A 26134-nucleotide genomic window follows, 5' to 3' on the forward strand; every position below is an offset into this window, starting at 1 on the left:
TTTTTGTTGAAAAATAATCAAATCTTGGGCTCGAAATACATCGGTACTTTCTTATCAGTTATATGCAATCTGAGTAAACAAATTATAGTTTTGATGTGGCTCCTGGAACACTGCACATTGAAACACTTGTCGAACATGGTAGTATCTTAAAGGGACACTAAAAAGAAACAATGAATCGGCCTAGATCGATAAATTGTTTTCTGAAAACTCTAATGTCGTTAATTTCGCCATCATAGGTTTATTAATAGAGGAGAAAATCAAGTTCAAAGTTTCATTTTTAAACTTCGCGCGAAAATCTTCCCACGTGACGTCACGGATTTCAAAGTGTATCGTATTTTGGCGCCATTGGCTCAACAAAATTACCCCAAACTTAGTATGTTAAGTCTATGGCCCCCTCAGAGGACAATGTACTTCATTTTTACTGATTAGGAACTACGTAGTCCCTAGTAGGCGCCATCAAAACATGTGACGTCATGGCAAATTGTGTGGAAAATTCAAGGTGGTGCCGCCACCCACATTTTGTTTTTGCGCGTTTTTTCGCTTACTAAGCGTCTTCTCGCAGCAAGCATGGTGTTTTTGGTATCGCGAAAGAGTACTTTACTAATATGAGAAGAATTGTTTTGCTCTTTAGTGTCCCTTTAAGGAAAGTGATCCTCTGCAGCAATATGCAGAGTAACAAAGTTAAATGAACGCTAGTTGCCCACTTGTGAAGTGTGTAGAAATGTGCACGTTGCGTTTCAGGCCGGTTGAATTAACACGCGTGCATGACGTGCATATATATAGTTGTTAGACGTCGCCATTCAAGGGGTTATTACCAACATTGGAACCCAGGCAGAGGCACAATTTGTTGATGTGGCTGATGACAATAAATTATGACTCGACCCTTTGTAATGGATGGGCAGCTTTAAACCACCCACTCATTACTACACAATTCGCATGAGTCGATGCCTGCTGTGATTCTGTGCTTCTGCCACACAATATTAAGTCTGTTAACATGACTCCTCGCCCGACATGACTCCTGTAGTGCCAGTCCTTGAAACTGCTTCGGTCTTTTTCCAAAGAAGTTTCAAGCACCAGGGTGGCTATGTGAAAGAATACTTGATTGTTATGCAGAATGCCTGGTTTCGATTCTGACTCGAACCCCGATTTTTATTCTTTGCATCCATCAAGATTTTTCGCTTGTCGACCACTCGGATTGTTCGCTTGTGTACAATGTCGATGACACCGCATTTTCTGCGATACAGGCTCTTTTTTAACGCTATTGTGTTAATAATAAATTGTGCATGTACTTTGAGCCCCAGATTTGATTCATTTTAAATATACATTACTGGCTTCATAATAAACATGTTTAATTACACTAATTATTTGTCACTGAGATACGTAAAAATCAACTCGACCACCTTGTCTTTCTTGTGATTCAGTATTGAGTGCCTTTGAATAAAGTTGTGTAAATTTGACACAGTTATGGACAGTATACCATAATTAGCATATGAAGGGGGATATACTAAGGTAAACTTCTTCATTGTGGGCATGAGTGTTTAAAGACTTAATGCTTCTGTATTGCAGCTGATGGGCTTAAGCATCATGGTTGTTGGTGTTTGGGCCTGGACTGAGAAAGACATTTTCAACAACCTGAGTCGGCTTACCAACATTGCACTGGACCCTGCTTTTGTGCTGATTGTCATTGGAGGCATCACATTTATTATTGGTTTCACTGGCTGCGTTGGCGCCCTGAGAGAAAATACCTGCCTGCTCGCTGCTGTAAGAAACCCTCTACTTTGTATGTATTAATGATATTTGTGCACCTTGGTTAAGTGCATTGTGTATATATGCATAATTCTTCTATGAGGCAAACAGTTTTGTATGTGTGTGAACATTTAACATGTACCTTTTTACAGCGGAGCTGTGTGTGCCTAGGGTTCCATGTATTTTTCCTGTGAATCAGCAAAAATGTATGTGTTACACAAAATTGGGCAAACCCCAAAACTCGCCACCAGTCCACTAAAAATGGAGGGAAGACACCAGCAGAAAACACTTAAGACAAATGCCAAACGTATGCAGCCAAGCCAGACAAGAATCCGCACGTCGCAAAACGAAGAATGCGGCAAAAAGTCCGAAGTACCATGCTACTTAAATGGAAAACTTTAAAAGAGCATACGCTAAATTCAAAAGGGACTTTCTGGACGGACATTTCAGATGCAGTTGCAGGGTGTGTGATCGGCTAAGGTTCGAAATTCTGTCGCCTCTGTATCGTGTGCTAAACAGCTGTGCTGGTCATCCACCTTCAGAGTGGAATGGCTCACAATTTTTATTGTTCTGCTCATAATTAATGGATAATTCTGCTTTATTAGCACCGTGAGCTGCTTTGGCTTCGACTACATCAAGTATGCCATAAGCTTCTTCTACAGCATGCTGTTAGCTTGAGAATGAAAGGTCTTTCTCTTATCATTAGTAGTGATTTGTTTTACCATGCTTAATTAAGAATTAAACACTTGGTTTTAGTGTGTCACATTTTGTTTGTTTGATGAAGAGTTTTTCACAGCGAAAATGTTTAGAATGTTTCAAAGGCAACAATGCTGCTGGTAGTATCGGGGCGTTGTTTTTGTCCTTGAACTGTCTGTTTGACAAAAGGCTATCCACTATTTCATACCCCTTCCCTTTTTTTTTTATTTTTAAAGGGACTGACAACCATTTTTCATGGTGCCCATTTTCTGTAGCGCAATGGAAAGCTTACCAGTGAGAGTGTCTAATCACGGAACAGTAACATGGAAAGCGCCATGAAACATTTGTAATTATAATTTTTCAATCTGCGGCGAATATGAAGTCTTAAACACAAGTGACAACCCATGCTGCAAACAGCGAGAGCGGTTCGTGTTCGAGCGCGGCGGTTTACGTGCATGCGCCGCGGCTTGACATGTTCCACTGGTTACCACAAAGGCAGCGCCGCTTCTCACCGTGCAACTCCTCTAACCTCGTAAGCAGCACAAAATAGAGCGGGGATAGATAATAATATACATACTCTAATTTTCAGGACTTATTATGGCGTGCATGACAGCATGAGACTATGTGACTACGCACAGCAAAGAGTGATTGGCTCCATAATCCAGCTTCAAGGCTCTTCCGCTAGGCTGCACGACATACCGGTTTTTGTTACTTTTAAACACAATTTAAAAATATAAATCCTACCGACAACGCGAAAAGAATGCTGGAATCTGTCACTATATTTCACTGTCTTTTCATTTTTACCAGGATCTAATCACACGTTGTGACCAGTTGTCGGTCCCTTTAACCAAGTATCTGTGATAGCATTAGCAAGTCCAAGTACTTCTAGCTTGCAATGACCTATGAAAAATGCCCTGTGCTGTCCATTAAAGTGAATTCAGTAAGATGAGAAATGTTGAAGCTAGGATGAAATAAATGCACTTAAACTTCACTTAAACTTCAACTCGATCTCGTGAAATAATTTTCATTCCGAATTAACGCAACTAACTTGGCCACCAAACCCGATTGAACAAAGTTATTCCTGAAATAAATGTGTAAAAAAAATAAGCAGTGATCTTTAAATTTGACAGTCTGGTTATTCTTTAAGCATGCGCTCTAACGATGCCGTGTTCAACCTTGAGGCTGCATGCTGTGCCCATTCATGGAGCAGCGGACTTGGCAGTTGGTCGCACTCTTGCGTTGCAGATAGCGCTAAGGCCGGTGGTAGTTGCTTTCGTTATTTTGTGGTTTATGAGACAGGTGGCACTGATAGTCTCCATTGCAACTTTTTTTGCTTGGCCTTCTCGCACAATCATTGCATTCATTCTCAGAGTCTGCATATTGGCAGCCTGTCATAGCTTCATGCGACACTCCCTGGCCTGCATCGCCCAGGCATGTCGCCTCCCACTTGCAGGCGACATGGGAGGCTTCGTCTGGGCTGCCCTCACGGGCTTTTCACACGCACAGGCATGGGTTAGTGATGAATACAATGCCACAGTAGCTTTGGAACCTAAGATCCCCTTCTTGATTTTACAAACTTCCAAATTTAACAAAATTTGAGCATGGCCATCACTTCGTTAAATCGAGGTTTCAGCTGGCTGTAGATATAATACGCAAACGTCTTTACACTTAATGGTTCTAACACTGAAATGTCCTGTGTGCTGAAAGATTTGGCGTGCCCCAGCCGTATTCCCATCTCTCATCTCTATTGGGAACACCTCTACAATGAAGGTTAATATGATGAATTTGCCTGTACAATGAATCGATTCAGTCATTTTGAAGCTCTCATTTATTGCTTTCGGTGGACACCCCTGGTTCTTGCACTTCCTTCTGCAACTGTGTCTAGGCTGCAGCTGCAGTGTGCATAGAGAGTGCACGTAAAAATGGATCCAAAAATTGTTTGTGCGTTAGAACTGAATGTGAAGTCAAAACAGTTTCTGGTGTTGGCAACTGCATACCAAGAACATTTCGTAAAACATTTATCAATATTGTTCTCGGCCTACTCCTAATGATCTCTAATTTGCCCTATCTTGTGCAAGCTTATTCCATTTTATGTCTGCAAATCTAATTTCATTACTCCACCTAACTGAGGGAGGAAGTGCATAGCAGTGTTTGAAGGTGTGCTGCAACTATACCTTCCTTTGCTGCAAGGTTTTGCCAAGGAAAGTTTACCTGTAAAAAGGGATTCTTTTGACTGTAACTTGCCTTTCCCACATTTTCTGTTTTTGTTATGTGTGTTGACTGACCCTTTGATGTGTATGCACCTATTAAGCTTCTCGTTTGTGCGGCACAGTCAGCTGTTTCAACAAGAGTTCTCCTTATCTCATTCACTGTGTTGTAGAGTAGTGATGCACGCAGCACAATCATGGGAGTGAGTACTTCACACTGTTGTTTGTGCTTTTTCAGTACGCCATATTTTTAGCGATATTGTTGCTGTTGGAGATGACGGCAGGCATTTTGGGATTCATCTTCAAGGATTGGGTGGGTGTTGTTTGTTCTTCTCTTGCAAAGACTTGCGATAGACTTATTTGTAAGTTGCTGCTACAGTTTTTTCTAAAGCTTAGCTTTGTGTCGGTAATTGTTTAGAGCATTTCAACAGTGTTGTGGTGCAGAAACCGTTATAGTAATTGTTTAGAGCATTTCAACAGTGTTGTGGTGCAGAAACCGTTATAGTAGATCTTTATTTCTTTTTACCAGAATTGAAACAGTGAAGTGGAGCATATTGAACTCGATCAGGAACCGGACCCGTAATTATTCGGTTTGACGCCCTGTAAATATCTGCATACTATTTCATTGAATGACACTCGCTGCTGAAAGTTCGCTCAGGGCTGTAGTAATTTATGTAATAATTTGTGAAAAAGCGCACTGCTGAAAGTCACTCTCTCATAGTGCAGAAGGAACTAGCTGAATTTGGGCTTTGCTAGCTTAGCAAGTCTCTTGTCTACTGCGGTGTGCAGCTATGGGGGCACTCCCATTTTCAAAACAAAATTGAGTCATTTTGGATCAACAGGGAGCACAACATAAATCTCTACAGCAGAATAAAAAGTGTCCTTTAGATTAACCAGTGATATCCTGCTTCAGTTCTTTCTTTATTTTTTTCTTTCTTTTTTTTTTTGCAGCATCCATGGCTTTGGTCCATTATTCATTTCTCAGATTAATGAATCGTGAGAACTGGGGACATTGTTTGAATGTAAATATATTTTCATTATTTGCAGATCAAGTCTCAGGCAACCAATGGCTTCCAGGCTTTCATTGTGTTTTACAGGGATGACCCTGATCGTCAAAACTTGATTGACTGGATTCAAGAACAGTGGGCAAGTTCAAGCATCTCTTAAAGGATAGGTTACATTTGAAGGACTTCTGTACAAACTCTGGGCATATTACGAAAATTTGACAACGCACCACGACTTATATCCATCCTACTTGGGCACGACAAACTACATTCGGTTCTTAAGGCTTTATGTTCCTAAATATTTGTTTTGGTGGAGCTGCCACATGTCCAAATTTAATGTCGCTTGTCCTGATGTCGATAACAGCGACTTCTGAAGGGAGCAATCTTAGTGTAATAATGAAACATGCATTATTTACCAGTGTAATCTGCATCCAAGGCTAGTAAAATTCAGAAATAGGCAGGCTATTGTATGATTAGCTTGATTTTGTTCCTGTATTTTATATAAACGCATTGCAACAGACAATTGCAACTTTAGCCATTGCATGTTGAATGTGAAGCCCAGAAGCAACATGGCACCCATTGCAATGCTGGACTGAACTTTGCCAAATGCAGCTAGGAAGTAACAGGGAGACACATTAAGTCATGTATATATTTTACATGATAGACGCTATTTCAAACGCTTAAAGTATGCTGCACCATATGAGCCATGGCGTCGGGAGTATACATTTCAGTCGTACAAGTTCTGGTGAATGCGTTAAGTAGTGAATGACATTAAGGCAAATGACATTAGTTTTGCCCCTATGGAATCTAGCAAATGGCATTGAGTTCTAAGGTTTTGGGAAGTTACTGCCATTTTCTGTGGCCGTGTGGCATGGGTATTAGACTTCAAACAATTCGACAACAGACATTGCTGCTTTGCTTTGTTTGCTATGTGCTGTGTAGTAGCTAATTTATAAGGTTCCAATTAAAATCAGCAAAGTTTCTTTGTCAGTCACAGTAGTTTGCATTGAAAATAACTTCCCACTTTCTTTAGAGCAAACTTTACTTGTCACCTGGTTCTAAATTTTACCATCAAGTTGCACTTCACTGTTGTGTGCAAGCATTTCCATGTGGGCAAGAGTGCAGAATGATGAAAATTTTCGTCTTGTCAACTCTTGCACTTAGAGATGGAACATATGCTGCAGAAGTAGCTGATGCTAAAATGTGCAACCGCATTTGGTTTTGTACGTTCAGCTGGGCTGCTGTGGCATTGAAGGCCCCAAAGACTGGGACATGAATATCTACTTCAACTGCTCAAGTGTGGAAGTAGGCAGTCGTGAAGCTTGTGGTGTTCCATTTTCCTGCTGCAAGAGACAACCAAATGTAAGTTTATCCCTTTGATGGTCGAATTTTTTCGCCAAATGCGACCCCACAGGGTCGATTTCTTATAATTACTGATTTAAAATTATTTAGACAAATCTATTTCAGAAAAAAAATTTTAATTTTTTTAGGGTGACCTTATAGCGACAAAAAATCGTTTGTGTTGTTACATACACATGATTTATTCATGAGTAACAGCAAAATAAATCCCATAAAAAGCTTATACGACTGTTAAATGATGCGTTGCATTAAACGTAGTTTATAGATGTACAAAAATAAGTGCATGAAACGTCTAATGGAAACACTGAGGGAGAAAAGTCACCTTTGATCCAGTCAGTGTCTCATTGCGCATGCTTTTGGGATGCTCATCATCAGAGCCTTAACTCGAAATTAACTCCTTGTCTGACGGGCTGACATCCAATGAATCGGATTCTGATTCGGCAGTAAAGCGGTGATGCGGAGGAATCGCTGCTCGACTCACTCGCAGCAGTGCAACTGGTGCGCACGCACTTCCATAGCGCAAGCGAACTGTGCAGGTGAGCGCACTGAAGAAAATTGTATGGTTGTGCACACGTCCGGAAAGCAAAAACAAGTGAGAAATATATAACACTCCTTCATCTTATCACCAACTAGACGGGAGCGGTTTTTGTGAGTCCCCAAAAGAGGAAAGGCAACCGCAGCAGCATCGTTTGTGTAAATTGGCGCCTGCACGGAAACAGGCGTAATCATGCCCCGGGGAACAATAAATGAGGTAGTAACAAAGCGGTCACCGTTTCAGGCATTCTAAACCAGATAGCCATCTGTTTGGCGGGCAAAAGCGGGAACCACCCAAAGGATGAAACTAAAACTAGCCGCTGCGCGTGACCAGATGCACAAGCGATAGCCGGCACACCGCTGTAGTAAAGTGTAAAAAGAAAACGGAGAGACATCGGCGCAAGAAAAAAATTCTATGTAGTCCCCCAAAGTGGCAGCACATGCCAAGCAAGAGAAATGATCGGAATGTACAGTCGCGCTCAATATGACTTGCAACACGGGAGCGCGTGGCCTCACGAGTTCAAAGACTGCTCATGGCTTCAACTAGCCCTTATTTCCATAACTAAATACTGTTCTCGCACTCGGGGATGATGCCAAATAAGAAAATATAATTTAGTTGCTGAAATGAAAACAAGTTGAGGCCATGCGCAATCTTTGAACTCATGAGGCCTCGCGCTCCCGTGTTGCAAGTCATATTGAGCGCGACTGTATGTCATTCACTCTGAAAGGGTTAAATGTTATTGTAATTCTTTCATGCTTAAATGGCCCCCGGCCATGTTTGGGCATTGCAAAAACTTGCAGAATGTGTAAATCGCATAGTGGTGATTATTTCTACAGAGTATTAGTATTGTGGTAGTGATTAAAGGGGACACTCCATGCAAATTTCCACCATTTCAGTGATGTTCCATATATTACAGCTCGGACCACCTGTAACGTGGTCGATTACCCTCCCATAAAACTCGTTATTCGCATGCCGCTTGCTGTGCCATAAGCACAATAATTTGAATCTCCCTCAGATGAGACTGGTTATAATGCGGCTGCCGGAAAATCTTCGCCAGCATGCGAGGTAGTGAGTGCACTTCTCAACATAGGTGCACCGGCTGAGGAGAGAGCAACAAGGCCTATACAAAGGATGAGGAGATTGCAGAGCGGATGAAGTAGTAGGGAAAAAAAAAGACTGAAAAAGGCCACTACAGCAGGCTATGAAGAATGCGTGGCATGAGGAATGGGGGCAAGTTGACTGGGTGATGGAGAAGCCTTTGCTCCAGCTTTGCATCTGTGGAAGGAGGGAGTGTATGAGAAAATGCAGGTAGAATGTGTCATTAAAACATATTTATAGAACTTTGAAATAATGTTGACAATATGCAGTTGGCTGGGAAAGGGTGGCAATTCAAATTGCACATTTCTTTCACATCATGTGCATTTGGTGATAGCTTACCTTCGACACAAAACGCATGTTCTGCAGAATCCATTGCTACGTTACATTGCGTGTGCACTGTATTTTTCGAAGAGATCGCATCTGTAAAGTATTCAGGGCCACTAATACGGCAATGAACAACTTGTCTTGTGTAAAAGGAAATCTGTGTAGTGCCTCATTTGAGTGTCAGCAGTCAGATGATGCAATATGAGGAAACAATTCAGCAGGTGTTACTCTTGTAACACAAGAAGACGAAGGCCTGGCTGCGCTCATGCAAGACAAATAAGTCGTGATGAGCAAGTACATCTGTTTAGCATTAAATCGACCCTTCGAATGCCTCATGTGTGAACTTTTACAGCGAAGCTGTATATGGCTAGGTTCTGGCGAATTGTGTCCACAGCCAAAAGACTTGTAGAACAACAATTTTCGGTGAACTGATTCTACTGATCCAGCGTTTTTACGTTGAAAAAATGGACATGGCATAAAAGAAAACATAAAGGTGTATGATTTCGTCGATATGGCAAAATGCCGTGAACAATTTTGCCTTGAAGACGAGACCACTTGCATAACAAATGAACATCATGCCCTTTTTTTGTTCCTTCAAAACAATGGGGTGTCTTATGTACCACAGGATTTCATTTTGAGACTGCTGTTGGCCTCTGTTGATGAGATATGAATCATGTGCAAGGGAAACACCAGTATCTTTGGGTGTACTATGTCTCTTTATTTGCTATTGCATATCTTTTTCAAAGCTGTGCAGACTTCTATGAAATTCCCACTATACGCGTCTGTAAAGCAGTACGGGCAGCTATGTAGCTGCACACTTTGTTTGATGCATTCGCTGCTGCTGCTGCTGATGATGGCTGAGCCTGAGCCCTTTGTGATGGGTGGGAAGCTTTAGACCACTCGCTTGTTGTGCAATTCACATGGTGTGATGCCTGGTGTGATGCCGTGCTGCTGCCACTCAATTTCTCTTGACAAGACTCCTCGCTCGACATGGACTGCCATGCACAATGCCTATGTTTGATTCCGTCTTGAACCCTGTTTGTTTCTCTGAGTGGAGTCGAGGATTTTTGTGACACTACGGTTTTTCGCTGTCCTCCGTGCAAGGTCTTTGCCATGGTCACTGTCAGCATAGACGTCTGTTTTCGCCTTGAAACATATTTCATGCTGCTCATCAGTGGGGCACTCCCAGAAGATTGCACCACCATTGCACAAAGGGGCAAGAACATATGTCCGTTCGTCAGTTCATGTGTCACGACCTTGAGCACTTTTTCTTTATTATTTTTTTTCGAACGTTCAGCTTATTTTCAGTGTGATCGCGCACGGGCACTTGGCGGCATCCAGCGGCATCCAGCGGTCATAGTTTCCTATAGTACACTAGAGGAAACTCTGGTGCTAGTGTCTATGGGAGCTGCAATGCATGGCGCTTCAGCCAGCATGGGAATGATTGGTAGTACATGGATTTATCTAATCTTCGTTTTTTCGGCTCCGTTTGGGTCCGTGTGCCCTGCATCTGCTTTGTCACGAGACGACGTTCAGCTGTTCCACTTCACCACTTGACTTTTTTAGGCTTACCAATTCAAATCTGGTCAGGAAGTTCACAACGATCCATTCTTTTACCCGAAGCAAAACCAAAACAGAATAAACAAAGCGACAAGTGCATTCGAAGCCTGCAAGCACGAAGACTAGGCATATCCGTGTACTACCCCATCATTCTCATGGTGGCTGAACGATAGCTGCGCCAGAGTTCACTCTAGTTAATATTGGGAAACTCTATGGTTGCAGTAACCATGCAGCTCGCGATGCTCAAATCAGCCAATGGCCGTGGACTTTGGGTTTATGGCGTGGGCATTTGGGATTACGGCATCATTTGTCGAGAGAAGAGTGATTTCTAACTGACTTTGAGAATTAATTGTAAATTACAGGCTACATGCTGGGCTATAGTTCGGCTCATGTGTTCCCAAGAGCCTCGACTACTGTGTTCCCAAGAGCCTTGCCCCTTTAAGATAACAAGATTTCGTGCTTACCACTGCTCTTTTCGTACTCTCACCTTGCAGAAAGCTATTATAGTGTCCATATATTTCAGTATTTCAGTGTAACGTGGCACAATTGCTTGCCTAGTTTTTGAGAAAAAAAAAATGTTAGCTTGTATTTGTTTGTGAAATCTCTATCTGCTGTAAAGATTGTGCTCGGGCAGATTTCTGTCACCTGGTAGCAGCTGTGCAAAGCAACTGCTCGGAGAGGGTTGCCAGGTAGGCAGAAGCTTTGCCTACAGGTTTTGCCTACGCAGCAATCCTCTCTGAGCAGTTGCATTGCACATCTGCCAGCAGGTAGCTACTCATATCTGTGTGAAAGAACCATCTGCTGCAAAGACGGCGCTTGCAAAGGAATGAAAGTTCGCATTTCTTGTATTATAACTGCGTGGATGCTTTCATCAGTGAAATGCCTTTTTAAAGAAATGCAGTATTGAGGTATTGGTGGCTGTTGTCCTTGACAAATTTTACATAGCATATTTGTTACCATATAAAAAGGTAATTGAAGTACTGACATGCGAAATGTTTGAATTCCAGGAGCTCATAAAGAACAAGCAATGTGGCTATGATGTACGCAAGGCCGAATATGTAAGTGAAGTATATTGTTTCTTTTCGTGCCTTCATGCCAGTGCTTCCCAAATTCTGCTGCCCATAAAACCATGATGGACTGTCACTATTACCATCAGGGCGTGATTCGTACTCGCGTGCGATGCATAGCGAAATTTTTACAATTGTAGCAAGTTGGTGAGAATTAATAAGTACAGTAATACCTCGTTAACTCGAAGTCGTAAAAACCGGCGAAAATTTCGAGATAAGCAGAGTTTCGGAAATCGCCGGGAAAAATCGAGCTCTTTCCAGAAAAATTACTACTTACCGGCTTTCAGCAGCAGCTTCTAATCTTTCTTCTCGTAAAGGTTTGAAAGAGAAAAAAAAGTAGCATACAAGAGACGCTAACCGGCTGGGTTTTGCAGCACTGCCATTTTATTGAGCAGAGAACTGCCGAATGCTGGTCTGCTTTGCGGTCGCACTTGGGCCAAGGAAGGCGTCCTCTAGCTGCTTGACGCATCGCATGAGTCGATCTTCCCCACCGCTGCACTCAACCTTATTTTGCAGCAAGCGCAGCAAATTCCTTGTTTCGGCAGATGATGGCACCTCTCGAGGTGGTTCGTCGTCGTCGCCATCGTCTCCGTCATCCCCTCCATTTGTAGCCATTTCAACAATTTCGGCGTCCCGTCATTTCTCCTGTCACCGGCACATCCTGCTCGCACAGCGCGTACTCGTGAAAGGTCATGTCACCGTCGGTGGCACCATCGCCGGTGAGCTTCATCACATCTTGACAGAGTTCCTCACAGTCCGTGAAGTCATTTGTCTCCGCCTCTGGCAAACTGGCGGCACGTGTAAACCCCGCGTGCGCGAAGCAGTTGGCGATAGCCGCTGCGCGAACTTGCTGCCAAGCGCTGCTGAGGAGATGTACTGCTCCCAGTAGGTCAATTTCATAGCCCTTGACGTTTTCGTACGACAATAAAATTCGATGCAGCAGGCTCTTTCGGTAGATTTTGCGGGCAGCTTCAATCACACCTTGATCCATCGGCTGCAGCACAGAGGTCATATTTGCCGGCAGAAACTCTACTGTCACTGCTTGCAAGTTGTCAATTTTGCCGTGGCCTGGACAATTGTCCACAATGAACAGGACTTTCCTGTTTTTCTTGGCCATCTTGTTATCGACAGCGCGAACGTACTCTTCGAAAAGAGTTGCTGTCATCCACGCTGCTTTGTTGGCGCGATAGATAATGCCATTCGGCATTCGTGCATTACGAAAGCACTTAGGCTTGAGAGCTTTGCCAATTATAAGTAACGGCAGCTTTTCTTCGCCCGTTGAATTTGCTCCGAAAAGGACCGTTACCCGGTCCTTCCTTTGTTTTCCTCCCGAGCACTCTGCACCTTTCGGTGTGAAGGTACGGCTCGGCAGCATCTTCTAGAAGAGTGCTGCCTCGTCGAGGTTGAATATGTCTTTGTCGGCGTAACTCTCTTGCAACTCGGCGAGCCGGCTGCTGCGCCAATTGTCTGCAGCAGCTGCGTCGACAGTGCCGCTCTCGCCGTGCACCGACTTCGACACAACACTGTTCCTTTTTTTTGAAGCGGTCAAACCAGCCGCTACTGCAGTTGAAATCTGTGTGCCCCATTTGCAAGGCCAGAGCATCTGCCTTCTCCATCATCAATGCTGTGGTGACGGGAAGGTTGGCCGCTCTGGCATTTCGCAGCCACACCATCAACGCCGCTTCAACGTCCGGGAACTTGGAGCCTCGAACCCGCTTTCGCTGGCTGGAGAAGCTCTGTTGGTATCCATCCAGCACCTTCTGCTTGTTTTTCACCACCGTTGAAAGTGTAGGCAATGGGATGCCGAATTCCAGCGCGATGCTTGATTTTGTTCGGCCTCCTTTCTCCACCTCCTTAATTAGGGCAACCTTCCTTTCAAGCGTTAGCGACTTGCACTGCTTGAGTGACACCATGCTCGCTGCACTCGCGCTAAGTTGCCGCTCCTCACAGTCGGGGAAAAATCCCGTACCGCATGCGTTGCGCAGACTGAACGGAAATCACAGCTCTTGGAGAGAAAAATCACGAGCACTGCACAAAGTGAACGAGACAAACTGTGCCAAGCGTGGGCCGAGGGCCTGCTCTGCGCATGTGATGGCGATGGTAATGGCGATGCCACATGACGCTCCGAAGGGTTGCTTGACAAAGTTGATATCGCTAAGCTCCGACTTCACGTTCGCGGAAAGCATCGACCTTGTGGCAGGCGCCCGGCTAGAAAAAAAACAAAAAAAAACCCCGAGGGACTTCAGGCGCGGCAGCATCGCGCGAGTCTTGTGAAATGGTCCGGCGGCGGAATTTTTGTTCCACTCGCAGTCAAGATTTCGAGATATCCGCAATCTGACCCAAAATTACTTCGAGATAAAGGGCAAGAAATACATAGGACGTATAGGAAATGGTTCGGTGCTGCGGAAAATTTCGACTTGGCCGATTTTTCGAGATATGCGAGTTCGAGTTAACGAGGTATTACTGTATCGTGAAAAAAAAAGCCATATTTGGTTATATGACCATTTGTAATGTCTAGTCTGAGTGCATATTGAGTGCAGTTTCTCAAAGTAATGGTGAAATAGGAAAACAGCAGTCTTTACGTATATTACCAGTGCCACCACAGATTTGCTAAGTTATCGTAAATACTGTGATTTAGGGAAGAACGACCCTCGTCAAAGTTTGGGAGGCACTTCCTTTGGCGATTTATGCTGCTGGCTTCAACTGCATGAAGATTTGCATGTCATTTGAAACATTCATGGCTCGTCTCTCTTTTAGCAGACCAAACACATGAATATCTTTGTGTATCATTTCTCTGCTTTGCAGTGCTTGTTCACCCCCTTGGAAGACAAAATGCTGCTCTTAAATAATGTGTAGTATAGAACTTCTGTGAAGTGGTCTGGAGAAGGCTAGAATCATTTTCCTACCTAAACTCACAAAAATTATTACTCTTAGGTGAGGAGCTTATGTGCACTCGGTAAATAAATTGCAGTAAATAATTCTCAGACACAGATAAAAATTAGGCTATGTTCAAAGCTTCGGAATATTTTTATTCGTAACCTCGATCGACACTCAAGAAGTGTGAAATGTCATTGTGTGGATGTTATTGTCAGGAACTACTGCAAAAACTGTTGCAATAATACCTTTTTGCCTGTAAGAGTGAAATACAGTCTGCGCTCGCTACAGTGGGCCTGTGCACAACAGACTTTTGGATATACTACAGTAGAACCTTGTTCATACGTTTCCGGGAAAACGTACGATCTGAATCCAGTAAAAATTGGGTCTGAGAAGCCCATATTGAAATGCAAGGGCAAAAAACATTTATTTCTCGAAAAACATAGAGGGACTCTTCGATTTTCAAACTTCTGGCATCTCACTGGCACCCAGAGGTCAGCCTTCAGTCCTTACAGGAAACAGCGTCGTGGTCACATGTGTTGAAATCCCAAGACAACCCGGATATTGCAAAACAGAACACTGGGACAACCAGCATAAGTGTAAAGAAACGCTACCGCCGTGGCAGCAAACAAAACTTCGCGCCATGTGAGCGTCGGTTCTTTCTGCATTGCCGCTTGGAAATATATGTGGCTAGGTTTGCCAAAGAGCTGAAGCGATATTCTCGAGCATGCGCAATTGGGATACGGCGGGACTCGCCCAGTTCATGAAGCAAACTACTGTGCCGCTAACGGCTTAACAAGCTCAACTCTGCGCACAATCGCGGTACAACACGATATGCGGAATCTCTCGAAAGTGATAAGCATCCCCGAAAGTGACAGCTGCTTGCGGCTATCGCGTACTACGTCGGGCACACACACTGATCAGTTTGCGTTCTGTCTTAACTAGAGACATGCGGCGGTATGTTCACCACCACCCGTAATCACACCATCTCGCACGGCGGAACGGGCTTTAAAACATAACGCCAGGTTTAATGGCAACTGAAGGTGAAGTCCCCAAGTGCCCGCACTGCGATCTGTCAAGTCCTCACAAAGATGGCAACGAGCGCGCATCGTCTATTTTTGGTGTCTGATAGCCAGAAACCTTCCCGGTATCTTTCAGAACAAATTTGTCCTGGCAAGGTCTGTCTACCCACGGGTAGGCAGAATTGTCCAGCCAGAGAAAAACGAATGGCGACTGGAAGTGCGCCACACGATGGGCGGAGCAACTCGAAAACGAACGTGCTCTGGGAGAAAAGTCTGGAGGCAGTGACGTCTTATCGGCCATATACACTGCGCACAATGGCGCCGTTGCTATGGTTACGTGGCGCGGCATGTTGTGTAGCGGCAACGGCACATGTGTTCCTCCAGTCTGCCACCGAATCATGGCGGACTGGAGGAACGACAGCCTCCAATCTTTCCGTGTGAACATTTTGGCAGCCAGCGTGGCCACCTGCTTTCGGGTCGGTGTGGGGTTGACAGAGAGCTGAGGCAATGGCTGAGGGGACGATCGAGCAATTCGGAGAAGACATGGACGAGACGATCCAGTAATTCAGATAAGACACGAAGGGGACGATCGAGCAAAGCAGAGAGGGCACGGAGGGTGAATTATGCACTGCGGAGAAGCTGCCACCGTCGCCGCGCAGCAGTATTCTGCCACTTAGCACTTCACAAGTACACGAGAAGGCCCTTTTTGCACACCTGAATGAGAGTTTCTGGCTGCAGAACGTATCATACGACCGTAGTTTTCCGTGGTGCTGAACGTTGCTGGCGAATAATCGTATTTTCCGGGAACGTATTAATCGGAACGTATTACACATAGCTCTACTGGGTTAGTTTTTCTTTTCGTGATTGCGAGCATAGGAGCTGGGAAATCGTACTAAGCGGGAACATATCAACGAGGTTCTACTGTAACTGACCATTTCTCAGCCTTAGTTTGGTCTACCTATTTTATTAATGAAGGAAACTCCACTTTTAACTAGCCACACTGCAGTGCTAAAAATTACCAGGTAATTCTTTTTTTCCAGAATTAGCCATATAAAATGTACTTTTGCTGTGCTGACATTGGCTGACAAGACTTGCCCACACTGATGTCTGCTCACTTAAATTATGGCAAGGTTACATTGCGACTGGTAACATCGGTGACCTCCAGCCAAGGCATTATGATGTCGTGACGATCACGCGCAGCATGACTCGGTTTGTTGTTGCACATTGACATGATTTTTTCATGTTCCAGTGCTACTCAGCTGGGACCATATTCTCATTGGATCACTTTCAGAGATGTTTTCACATTCACAAGATTTCACGAGTCAAGCGCCGGACGCGTTGGCAGTTCCAGACCGCTTGCCAACGATGCTTAAACTGCACACCAGAAATGTTACCGCTCCCAAACTTGCCACACCACCTGGCATGAAACGTGTGAAAATATCGCCGAAAGTGGATGACCTGAGGCTACCACCCCCTGATGATGCCACCCCTTAAGTGTCTAGATAATGGCTTCCTAAAAAAAAAGGAAGGAAAAAATAAGTTTACTAACTTACAAGATCACTATTGTCAGTGTGCGAGACAAGAATGAAATTAAAGCTAAGCATTCCAGGCATCCGTAGGCCGGATGTTTAGTCCGCATTTTTTTATGTCGCTGGGCGATGCCCAATCTTGCGATGTTCCAGTGAACGAACTGCTGTTGAGCAAGCGAGTGGAACAGCTACACTTGTTCTACGGAGATGTTGCTTTCAGCAACTGATCACTGAGCTGTTCCAAGGTGAAGCATGGTGTGACATTCATGCAAGTCTGCCGTGGACTGAACAGCGTCACTGTGGATGCAATCCCAGAGTGGTAAACAAGTGTGCTGCCAGTGTAATTAGTCACTTCTTGAATCTGTGTGAGAAAGCTATAATAATCCTTCGTCATATCACCAACGAGACAGGAGCAGTTTTTGCGAGTCCCCAAAAGAGGAAATGCAACCGTGCAAGTTGTGATGAAGTCTACGTTATTGTATCGGCGCGAGTGTAGGTACAAACAGCAGTGCACTTAATGCAACTTTTTTTGCCAAGCCTATGGGAAGCACACATGGACTTCTATCTCTGTGTGTGTGTGTGTGTGTGGACTTTTGGTTTTTTGTCTTGTAATTTTTTGTGGAATTTTGGCGGTTGTCGAAATGTGCAGTGTCGAAACCGCTTCCTTTTAGCATTGCAGTGGTGGCTTCCAGTTTCTAATAGTATACCCGTACTCGGTGACTTTAAAATCGCCGTTTCACCCTCAACCATGGCTGCGATTTCGGATGTTATAGACTTGAATAAAGCAAACCTTTTTTTGTAGGATTATTATGGTCTATTGTAATGAGGGTAGACTGCAGTGGTAATTTGCTAGTTTAACCTATATTGCAATAGATACCATTTTATGTTAGCAATTTTATTTGCTCCCACAAGCAGCAGTTACAAAACCCATCCATAATGGATTTTGTAATAAGCATGTTGTTGTTTAAATGAAGCTAGGCTGCCTCAAATTTCAAGTTACTTCAGCATGTTTGTTGATCTTTGTGTGTTATTTTTGCAAGTGGCACGTTTGGTTTTGTTTTTGTGGGGTGAATAACAATGGTGGATGGAAGGTGCAACTAACAGTGGCGTGCACTTGGTTGGCAGCAACGGGACAAGTCTCACGTGATCTATGAGAAAGGTTGCCTGCGAGCTGGGGAGGAGTGGATCGAAGCTAACCTGGTGCCAGTGGCGGGGGTGGCCGTGGGATTGGCTGTGCTGCAGGTACTCATTAAAAAAAACTTTTCCAGTAATATGATAGCCTCGGCAACAGTGCTCTGGTACATCAAAGTTGTACCAGCATTGCCAGACATGAGAAGCCATGATTAAAGACCTTTGTTCGTTTGCCCGAGTACATATGAAATTGCATTGTGTGCACTGGTAGGGCTGTTCAGGGATGGATGCTTGGAACTGACGGTGGCAGGTAGAGCTGGAGATGGCACCTGTAGTGTCGACTGAACACTGCGGGTGGTATTCACAAGCTGTCGCTGATCGTGGCTTTTTTAGGACAAGTCTCAACGTTCGCGCCTCATTTATGAGCGAGGCTGCCTGCACGTTGGGGAGGAATGGTTAGAGGTGAACCTGGTTCCCTTGTCAGGAGCACTCTTAGTTGTTGCCTTTGCTCAGGTCAGTAGGCCATGTGTCTTTCATTGTTCACTTTTGAAGTTCTGTTCCTGTACTTACCTTATCTAGTTACTCAGGTACTTATGTCTATTATACGGGTCTAACGCATTTATTTGACAGTAATGGATTTTGAATTCATTGTCACGTTCACATTGGCTTTCAGATGTGCATACTTGTCTTTGCCAATATAGAAGCTATATCATGCTACCTGCACTACATAGTACAGGAATATGTTGATACATAGTGAATCTGGTGTAACTACTGGAAATCATGCTTTTTGAAGTATCATTTAAAATTAATTAATTGCGAAAATTGCCTTCATTTAATAGCCAAACACCCGCCACGGTGGTCTAGTGGTTATGGTGTTCGACTGCTGACCCGCAGGTCGCGGGATCGAATTGTGGCCGCGGTGGCCGCATTTTCGATGGAGGCGAAAATGCTCGAGACCCGTGTACTTAGATTTAGGTGCACGTTAAAGAACCGCAGCTGATAGAAATTTCTGGAACCCTCCACTACGGTCTCTCTCATAATCATGTCGTGGTTTTGGGACGTTAAACCCCATCAATTCTTAATATTATTTAATAGCCAAGTATCGGCTGAGATGCATTACCTTTGTGCAATACAGGCTACGATAGCGTTGGATCTCGCTTTTTGTACACATTGGCATAAAGCTTGTGCTAACACAAGATTTTCCAGTGAGCAAGCAAACTGTGCATGCTTGGACAGGCAACCATTAAAAATGAGAACATGCTGCACCATGAGCATTCAAGAACCAAAATTTGTATGATAGTGACAATTTGCTTCTCGAATTTGAAGTAATGTTTGCATTGTTGGGTGCAGTCTACAGCACATGTATTCCGCCTAAATATAAGAGGATCCTTCGGTTGCTCAGCGGGTTGAGATTCCTTTGCAAATTTCCTACCTTATCTCGCGTATCTTGCCAAATGTGGCAAAACACACATAATATGAAATGGTCCAGAAGCGCTTCAGTCAGTCTGCTGGCACATCAATATAGTCTCCGGTGCCATATAATCACCCGAGGTCACCATGGCATAATTTTAAACTGGTTGCATTAAGGAATAACATGTGAATTATGTAAGTAGTGCAGAAATTGACTCTCTGTGTGAAGGTTCTTCTTACATGTGCACACACAAAGAATGTGTTTGTCTGTATTCTTTTCAATATAGTACTTCAGTGCTTTGACTGAACAAATGGGTAATGTCATGGTTTAGGGTCAGAAGCTGTGGTTGTGTGAGAGGGAGAGAGAGTGCATAATGGGCAGGGTGACTGAATTCGCATTGTTTTTCTCAAGCAACAACAATGTATAGAGTTGGCTTTTGGTCACGTCCTGGTTTGCTTTGGCATGTAAACTACTTTGAAGAGAATTCATGAAGCTCCGAACCCAATATATGGTAATATAATAAATATTTAATGTAGAATTTTATTTGGAGTTTGAGCTTGAATATAATTTTTGAAGGTAATAGTTGCATAAAAAAATGCAAGGCAGCAAGGCCTGTTAAGTCTCTTGATTTTAAAATGCTACAGCCTTGAAAACTACATATCTACACAATTGCATCTGCTCTAACAGTTTGGAATGTCTTCGCATGAGGCATTTATTTTATTCTAGTTCACCTTCTGCAAGTCGGAAGCGAAATTTTTAGTCATAACATTTTCATATATGGCTGGAAACATTACATGAAGCTCTCGCGTGCAACACCATTTTTTTTTTCATATATTCTTCTTTTGTTTCGAATATTCTTCTTTTGTCCGTTTAAAAATGTTTACTTGAGCAGCACAAGGAGTATGCAGCTACCTCTGCTGTGTACTACAGCACTTGGTGTCATGGTGAGCCAACAGATTGACCCCTTCAAGTGCAGTGTGTGCATTTGCGTATGCAACTTCGTTTTTGCCAGTTGGGACCGGTGATGGTAAAGAAAAAGCAACAGACATTGTCCACTGGGTGAACTGAAACACTTCTATATTCTAAATTTGTGTCCATTTAACCTCAGTTTGCTGCTCATTGTGAAAGATCATTTTGGTCTTTTGGTCAGACGCCACACTGATTCCGCCCGAAAACAGTGTTCTGGGGACAGACACTTCCTATAAAGAAGAAAAGAAAGGCAGTACGTCGGGTATGCCAACGCAATGCTTCGCTTGCCCCATTTCACGTGATTGGGGAAGGGCTCCCGAATTTTTTTTAGTTTTACTTCTGGCACACAAGTTTAAGGCCACTCAGTGGGAGGCAGTCTTTGTTCATAGGATATCTTTATTTATGATCCAAAACCTTTAACATTTAACTTCGGACCATTTTAAACCTGAGCACAATCCAAGGGTCATGTAATATCAGATAAAGCATAAGGCCAGAATACACATGCACTTATCCTTAGACAATGTCGCTTCCTCCTGTCACTTTCATCAAGAGCTCTTTTTTTTTTTTTTTTTTTCTCCCATCCTTCACCTGCAGATTCTAGGCATCTGTTTCGCCCAAAATTTACGGGCAGACATCTTCGCCCAAAAGGCGAAGTGGCACTGACATCCGCTGCACACCTGGGCCAAGATAGCCAGCCGAAGGTTTCAGGGCCCAGAGTGGCGCCACTGACTGGCCCCACACCAGCTGCCAGCAGCACTGACATCATTTGGAGCAGCCAGCATGAGCAGCAACAGCACAGACGCAACCACCAGGTGGCTCTCATCACCCTCTTCTGAGGAGCATGTTGGCTTCCTGGAAGCTAGTGGCAGCAATGCGTGCTGTCGCCCTCTGCTAACTTTCAACTGATTATACTGTCATAAAAAGAAAGATTGCAGAAACTGGCATTATGGGACTGGGTGGTGGGTTAGCTTAATGTCAGGCTCAATGCAGTAAGGATATCTTAAGTCTAGTACGTTTGCGCACGAAAGCTTTGACAAGCACATGTGCAACTTTGCATACTTTGCCATGCTTGGTTCTGCAGAGTGTTGATTTTGTCTCACTTTTCTAGTGGTTGGGGACTGAAAGAATGCTATCCTACAATGGTTGTTGTTTGCTGCAGGAACTGATGCTATGGGAAATGGCGTGAGATGCAACAATTTCTGTGTCAAGAGACATAGCATGGTGTTTTTTATGGCTATCCTAAAATTTGCAAAGCCTGTTGGATACGTTTCTTGTCCTATTTGGTGTAACAGAAGATATGTATTTGTAATGTTTCTCAGTGCTGTGAGACATCAGTGCAAGGAACTCATTTATGTGTAACATGGGAGATTATTCCATGTGCACAGACATGGAGGTCATTTTATGCCGATTATTTTAACAGGAGTGTAGGTAAAGGAACTTTTCCAGTATACTATTCCACAAGGTTTGACATGAGATAATACATTCTTAAAGCATGTGTAATTGTAATGTAGATACATCAGCTATTATATTTCATCACACATTCCAGCACTTCCACAAAAGCCACATACTTTCTTGCAATTAGTGTTGTGTGCATTCTAAGCTGTGGCCTAATTTACTTTGTCTTCTTTATGCTGATAAAGGCTAGTACATCATTGGAAATAAGATTGTTATATTCATGAGGCCTGGTGAATAAATTTGAGGATGTATTTAGGGAACAATGGATATGGCACAGAAGGCTTTCAGTGAATTGAGCATCTTGTTTCAATCTTGCGCTCATGCGAGTCTTGCTGTTTCCGTATAGTACTATTATTATTATGTGGTACTACTAGTTTGGGTTACTTGCTAGTGGTACACTGTCCATTTGTAATTTTGGGGCTTATGGCTGTTTCATGAAGTTAATGAATAACTAGGCTGAGGCTTCCTTAAATTTTGAAGTTATTGTAGTAATTACCATGCCTTGCAATCATTTTCTTTTGTGCATGTGGAGGGGAGGAGGGGGAGATGCGATAATACACTCCAAATGTGTCAATACAAGACAGCACTTATAGACTGATAGCTGTCCTGACTACACTGGCATGGTATTATATTGCTGTTGACAATGAACACCATGTTTGCACAGTAGGGTGCAGGATGTGTCGTACTTCAGACATTGTGACTTGCGAAACAGTGATACAAGTGGTAATGTATGTATATCTTGTATTTTAAACATCATGAAAGTAATTAATTCAAGACACCTTAGGCTTTTGCCTGGGCATGCTTACTTTCAAATACTCATAAGTGTTTCAGCCAACTGCTGATATGTCACTGGTTTGCACGTTTTGGACTCTTGTAGTTGTAACTGTAAGCTTGTTTCATGGTGTGATGGCAGAACCTCTGCTCCAACAGGTGTACGTGTGGCTTCTGCCACTAAGTTGTTTGCACTCAGCTGAGGCTTTTATGGTGGCTGACTTTGTGTTCATATTTTGCATGTGAAAAAAAAAATGTGCACTAGTGTTTACGTGGGGCAAAGAGATGGCAGTTTTTATGCTGCCTGTCTCAGCCAGATATTGCTAATGTGCTATAGAACAGTGGTTCTCAGCCGTCGATGTGTCGGGAAACCCTCGTGGACTGGTCAAAGTGATGGCGGACCCCTTAGTGTGACGAACCGGGGAGGGGGGGGGGAACATGCTACCGTATTAAGGGGGGACACTGCTCTTAAAATTTTTTTCTCATTTCTTGATCGATTTTGATGATACTTGGTGAGTTTATGTATATTTGTGCGCTGATTTCAAATATGCAATTACTTTTCTAGTATAACCAGTAGTTCCTAAAATACAAAATATTTCATATGCCTTTTGGGGAGGCAGATTTTTTTTCAACAAAGAGAGTTACAAAGTAAATCAGCGTATCGCAATAACCTGTAATCAGTACTGAGTGCAACGAAACAAAAATAGATGTTCTAAGCCCATTAGACCAAAGGTTACAGTATGTTGAACATTCACGAGTGCGTCAATTTCAAGCTGCGATTTCCTTCGCGAATGTTCAACATACCATAACTTTTGTTCTAATGGGCTTAGAACATCAGTTTTTGATTCGTTGCACTCAGTTCTGCTTAGAGGTCATGGTGATATGCTGATTTACTTGTAACTGTCTCTGTTAAAAAAAAATCTTCCTCCCCAAAAGGCACATGAAATATATTGTATTTTAAAAACTACCGGTTATACTAGAAAAATAATTGCATATTTGAAATCAGCACACAAATATACATAAACTCACCAAGTATCATCAAAATCAATCAAGAAATCGATCAAGAAATGAGAAAAAATTTTAAGAGCAGTGTCCCCCCTTAAATGGAAGACAGAACAGGCGAAAGAAATGCAGTGCTGTTGTGGCTGATGTAGCAGGCTTAGTTTTTAAATGAGGCGTTGGTGCAGCCGAGGCGATGTTGTTCAGAATGTTGCTGCACTTTTTTTTCACGGGCGATTTTGTCGTGGAACCCCTAAGACAGCTCTGCGGAACCCCATTTGAGAACCACTGCTATAGAAGTTGGGTGTCATTGGAGTCCTCACCTGAAATCGTTTTTTAAGGAAACAACTGACCCCACAATAATATGAATGGAAGGAAAAGCTTGTTGCATATGTCTTCCACTGCGTCCATTCGAACAAAAGTGTTCTATTAACATCCAGGATTTCTGTAGACAGACTCTGAATTTTTAGAGTAGCTTTATCTGTGACAGGCTGTCCCGACTACCTGAACACATTAAGGTCATTATTCTGTCTATTGACTAGCAACTTTAATGCAAGAGGTCTGTCATGTGCACAAGTATCAAGTGTGTTCATTTTACGAGTTAGCAAGACATTCATTTGTTCTGTTTTTTACAGCAGCAACTTCATAAATGCACTTTAGTCTAGAAGTTGCCCCCTTGAATCTTTCCAGGATATTTTTGTGGGCAGCTGGCGCATAGATGGGCAGATTATATTCTTTCCAACATTGGCTAGTGGACACTATTCTGCACTATTCTGCTACATTTATTGCACATTCATTTTTGTCTTAGGTTTGTTAGGTTAGCTGTTCCCACCTGTGGTTCTTTATTCTCAGTTTGCATCAGTTGTCCTGCCATATATTGCCATGCCCATTATTGTGGCAGGTTCAGCATCGGTAGGGCAAATGTGGGTTTTGCTCAAAAGTGATGTTTTTTTGTTGGCTTTCCAATTTCTGTAAGGGTCCAATTGTCTTTACTTCCTGCAAGGCAATGCATCACCAAAGCTTTTTCCATTGCATTGTCTCCTGATTTCCTTGCTTGGAAGTTTTCTGCCATTGCTGATCATGTTAGGGGCAGCTTTGCCAAATACTGTTTATTTATTTATCGACCTTAAAAGGGCGGGGGGTTGCATCATATGTGTCTATATTCGGAGTTGGAATGTGATCCTTATGCAGAACAAGTGAACACTGAGCATTTTAATCACTGCCGGACTTAAGCTCTTGATATTTGGTGGCAAGGAGGAATATGTATGATATACATATATTATGTGTGACCTAGCTTTTCTTGTTACCTTTAATTGTAACATCAAGAGAACTTGCTGTAAACTCCAGCATGTCAGTCTCAATGTACAGTTTTGCCAGTTCTTTGCGACAGTGTTGCGTTGATGTAGCCTGTATTTAGCTGAGCACCTGCATTAGGCTTAAATCACTCTGTGGAATTGTTGGCAAAAGCTGCTGATAGCAGTGGCTCCCATTTTGCATGTTTACAGCCTTGGGAGGGGTTCACTTATGTCCAGCATATAGTTTGCCCTCTGTGTAAAGTGTGGCTGGAGCAATTTGGACTTTCCTGCCACTTGCCCTCTTTCAAATAACGTGGAGCTACAGTAGCAAGTGTGTGTTTCCTGTTATATATATATAAGCTATATATACATATAATATGTACATCATTTTTGCATCAAATAGATCCTTAGAAAAACTATGCTGGGCCGTGTAGAGTCGTTTATCTATGCGAATTTCGAAACTCTTGTGCCCTTTTTGACTGAATTTTTTGTGACTGCTTGTGTGAAGTTCATGTCTGTCTGAACTGTGCAGACTTTATACTGCACATGAAACTGTGCTCAGTGTACATAAAACACAGTGTGTACTCATCGTGTTTGTATGCCTGCTCTATTTATTTGTGAATAGAGTTCTATATGAGAAGTTGACAAGGGATGTCTGCCATCTGCACTGTCACTAGTCATGTAGGATCATTTATTACCCACAAATGTGACTTACAATTGCGAACAATAAACAGTGTCCTTTGAGGTTTCAAAATCGGTGTTTATGATTTTTTCATGTGAGAGTGCGCATGAGGCGTAGCTGTAATGGCCATTCTCGACAAAATGTAATCTCTGATAAATGGTACTCTGTCGTGCATAGCTGCATGTTTTTGTGAAACAGTTTTTTGTTGTAGTTGAAGCTTAGGCATGGGAACACACTGGCAACAGCAATGAATGGAATTCATTCATGTACGCAATATTGGTGCTGATGACCTTGGTCCAGTTCCTTGGATGTCTAGTTTCTGGTCTCTGCCTCTGTGGGCTAAAATAGTTCCTCGTGACTGAAGCATAGGCAATAGATTGAGGACATAGAATGGGCATGC

The 26134-nt window shown here is 43.1% G+C and overlaps 1 protein-coding gene across 2 annotated transcripts in view; it reads left to right on the forward strand.

Moving 5' to 3' along the window:
• LOC119400007 (tetraspanin-17) overlaps positions 1-25793 on the forward strand; it is a 29310-nt gene extending 3517 nt beyond the window's left edge. The window contains exons 2-9 of one of the 2 annotated variants that reach the window (XM_037666925.2): positions 1567-1761; positions 4888-4962; positions 5697-5795; positions 6887-7015; positions 11537-11587; positions 18147-18263; positions 18546-18665; positions 21127-25793. In XM_037666925.2, coding sequence (XP_037522853.1) covers positions 1567-1761; positions 4888-4962; positions 5697-5795; positions 6887-7015; positions 11537-11587; positions 18147-18263; positions 18546-18665; positions 21127-21195 — 855 coding nt within the window. In that variant the 3' untranslated portion in view covers positions 21196-25793. Of the gene's footprint in view, positions 1-1566; positions 1762-4887; positions 4963-5696; positions 5796-6886; positions 7016-11536; positions 11588-18146; positions 18264-18545; positions 18666-21120 lie in introns of both variants that reach the window. The other variant, XM_049417119.1, reaches the window with a different exon arrangement.
• The last annotated feature ends 341 nt before the right edge of the window (positions 25794-26134 follow it).

The sequence above is a fragment of the Rhipicephalus sanguineus genome, chromosome 1 (assembly GCF_013339695.2).
Source record: "Rhipicephalus sanguineus isolate Rsan-2018 chromosome 1, BIME_Rsan_1.4, whole genome shotgun sequence".
NCBI classification, from domain to species: domain Eukaryota; kingdom Metazoa; phylum Arthropoda; class Arachnida; order Ixodida; family Ixodidae; genus Rhipicephalus; species Rhipicephalus sanguineus.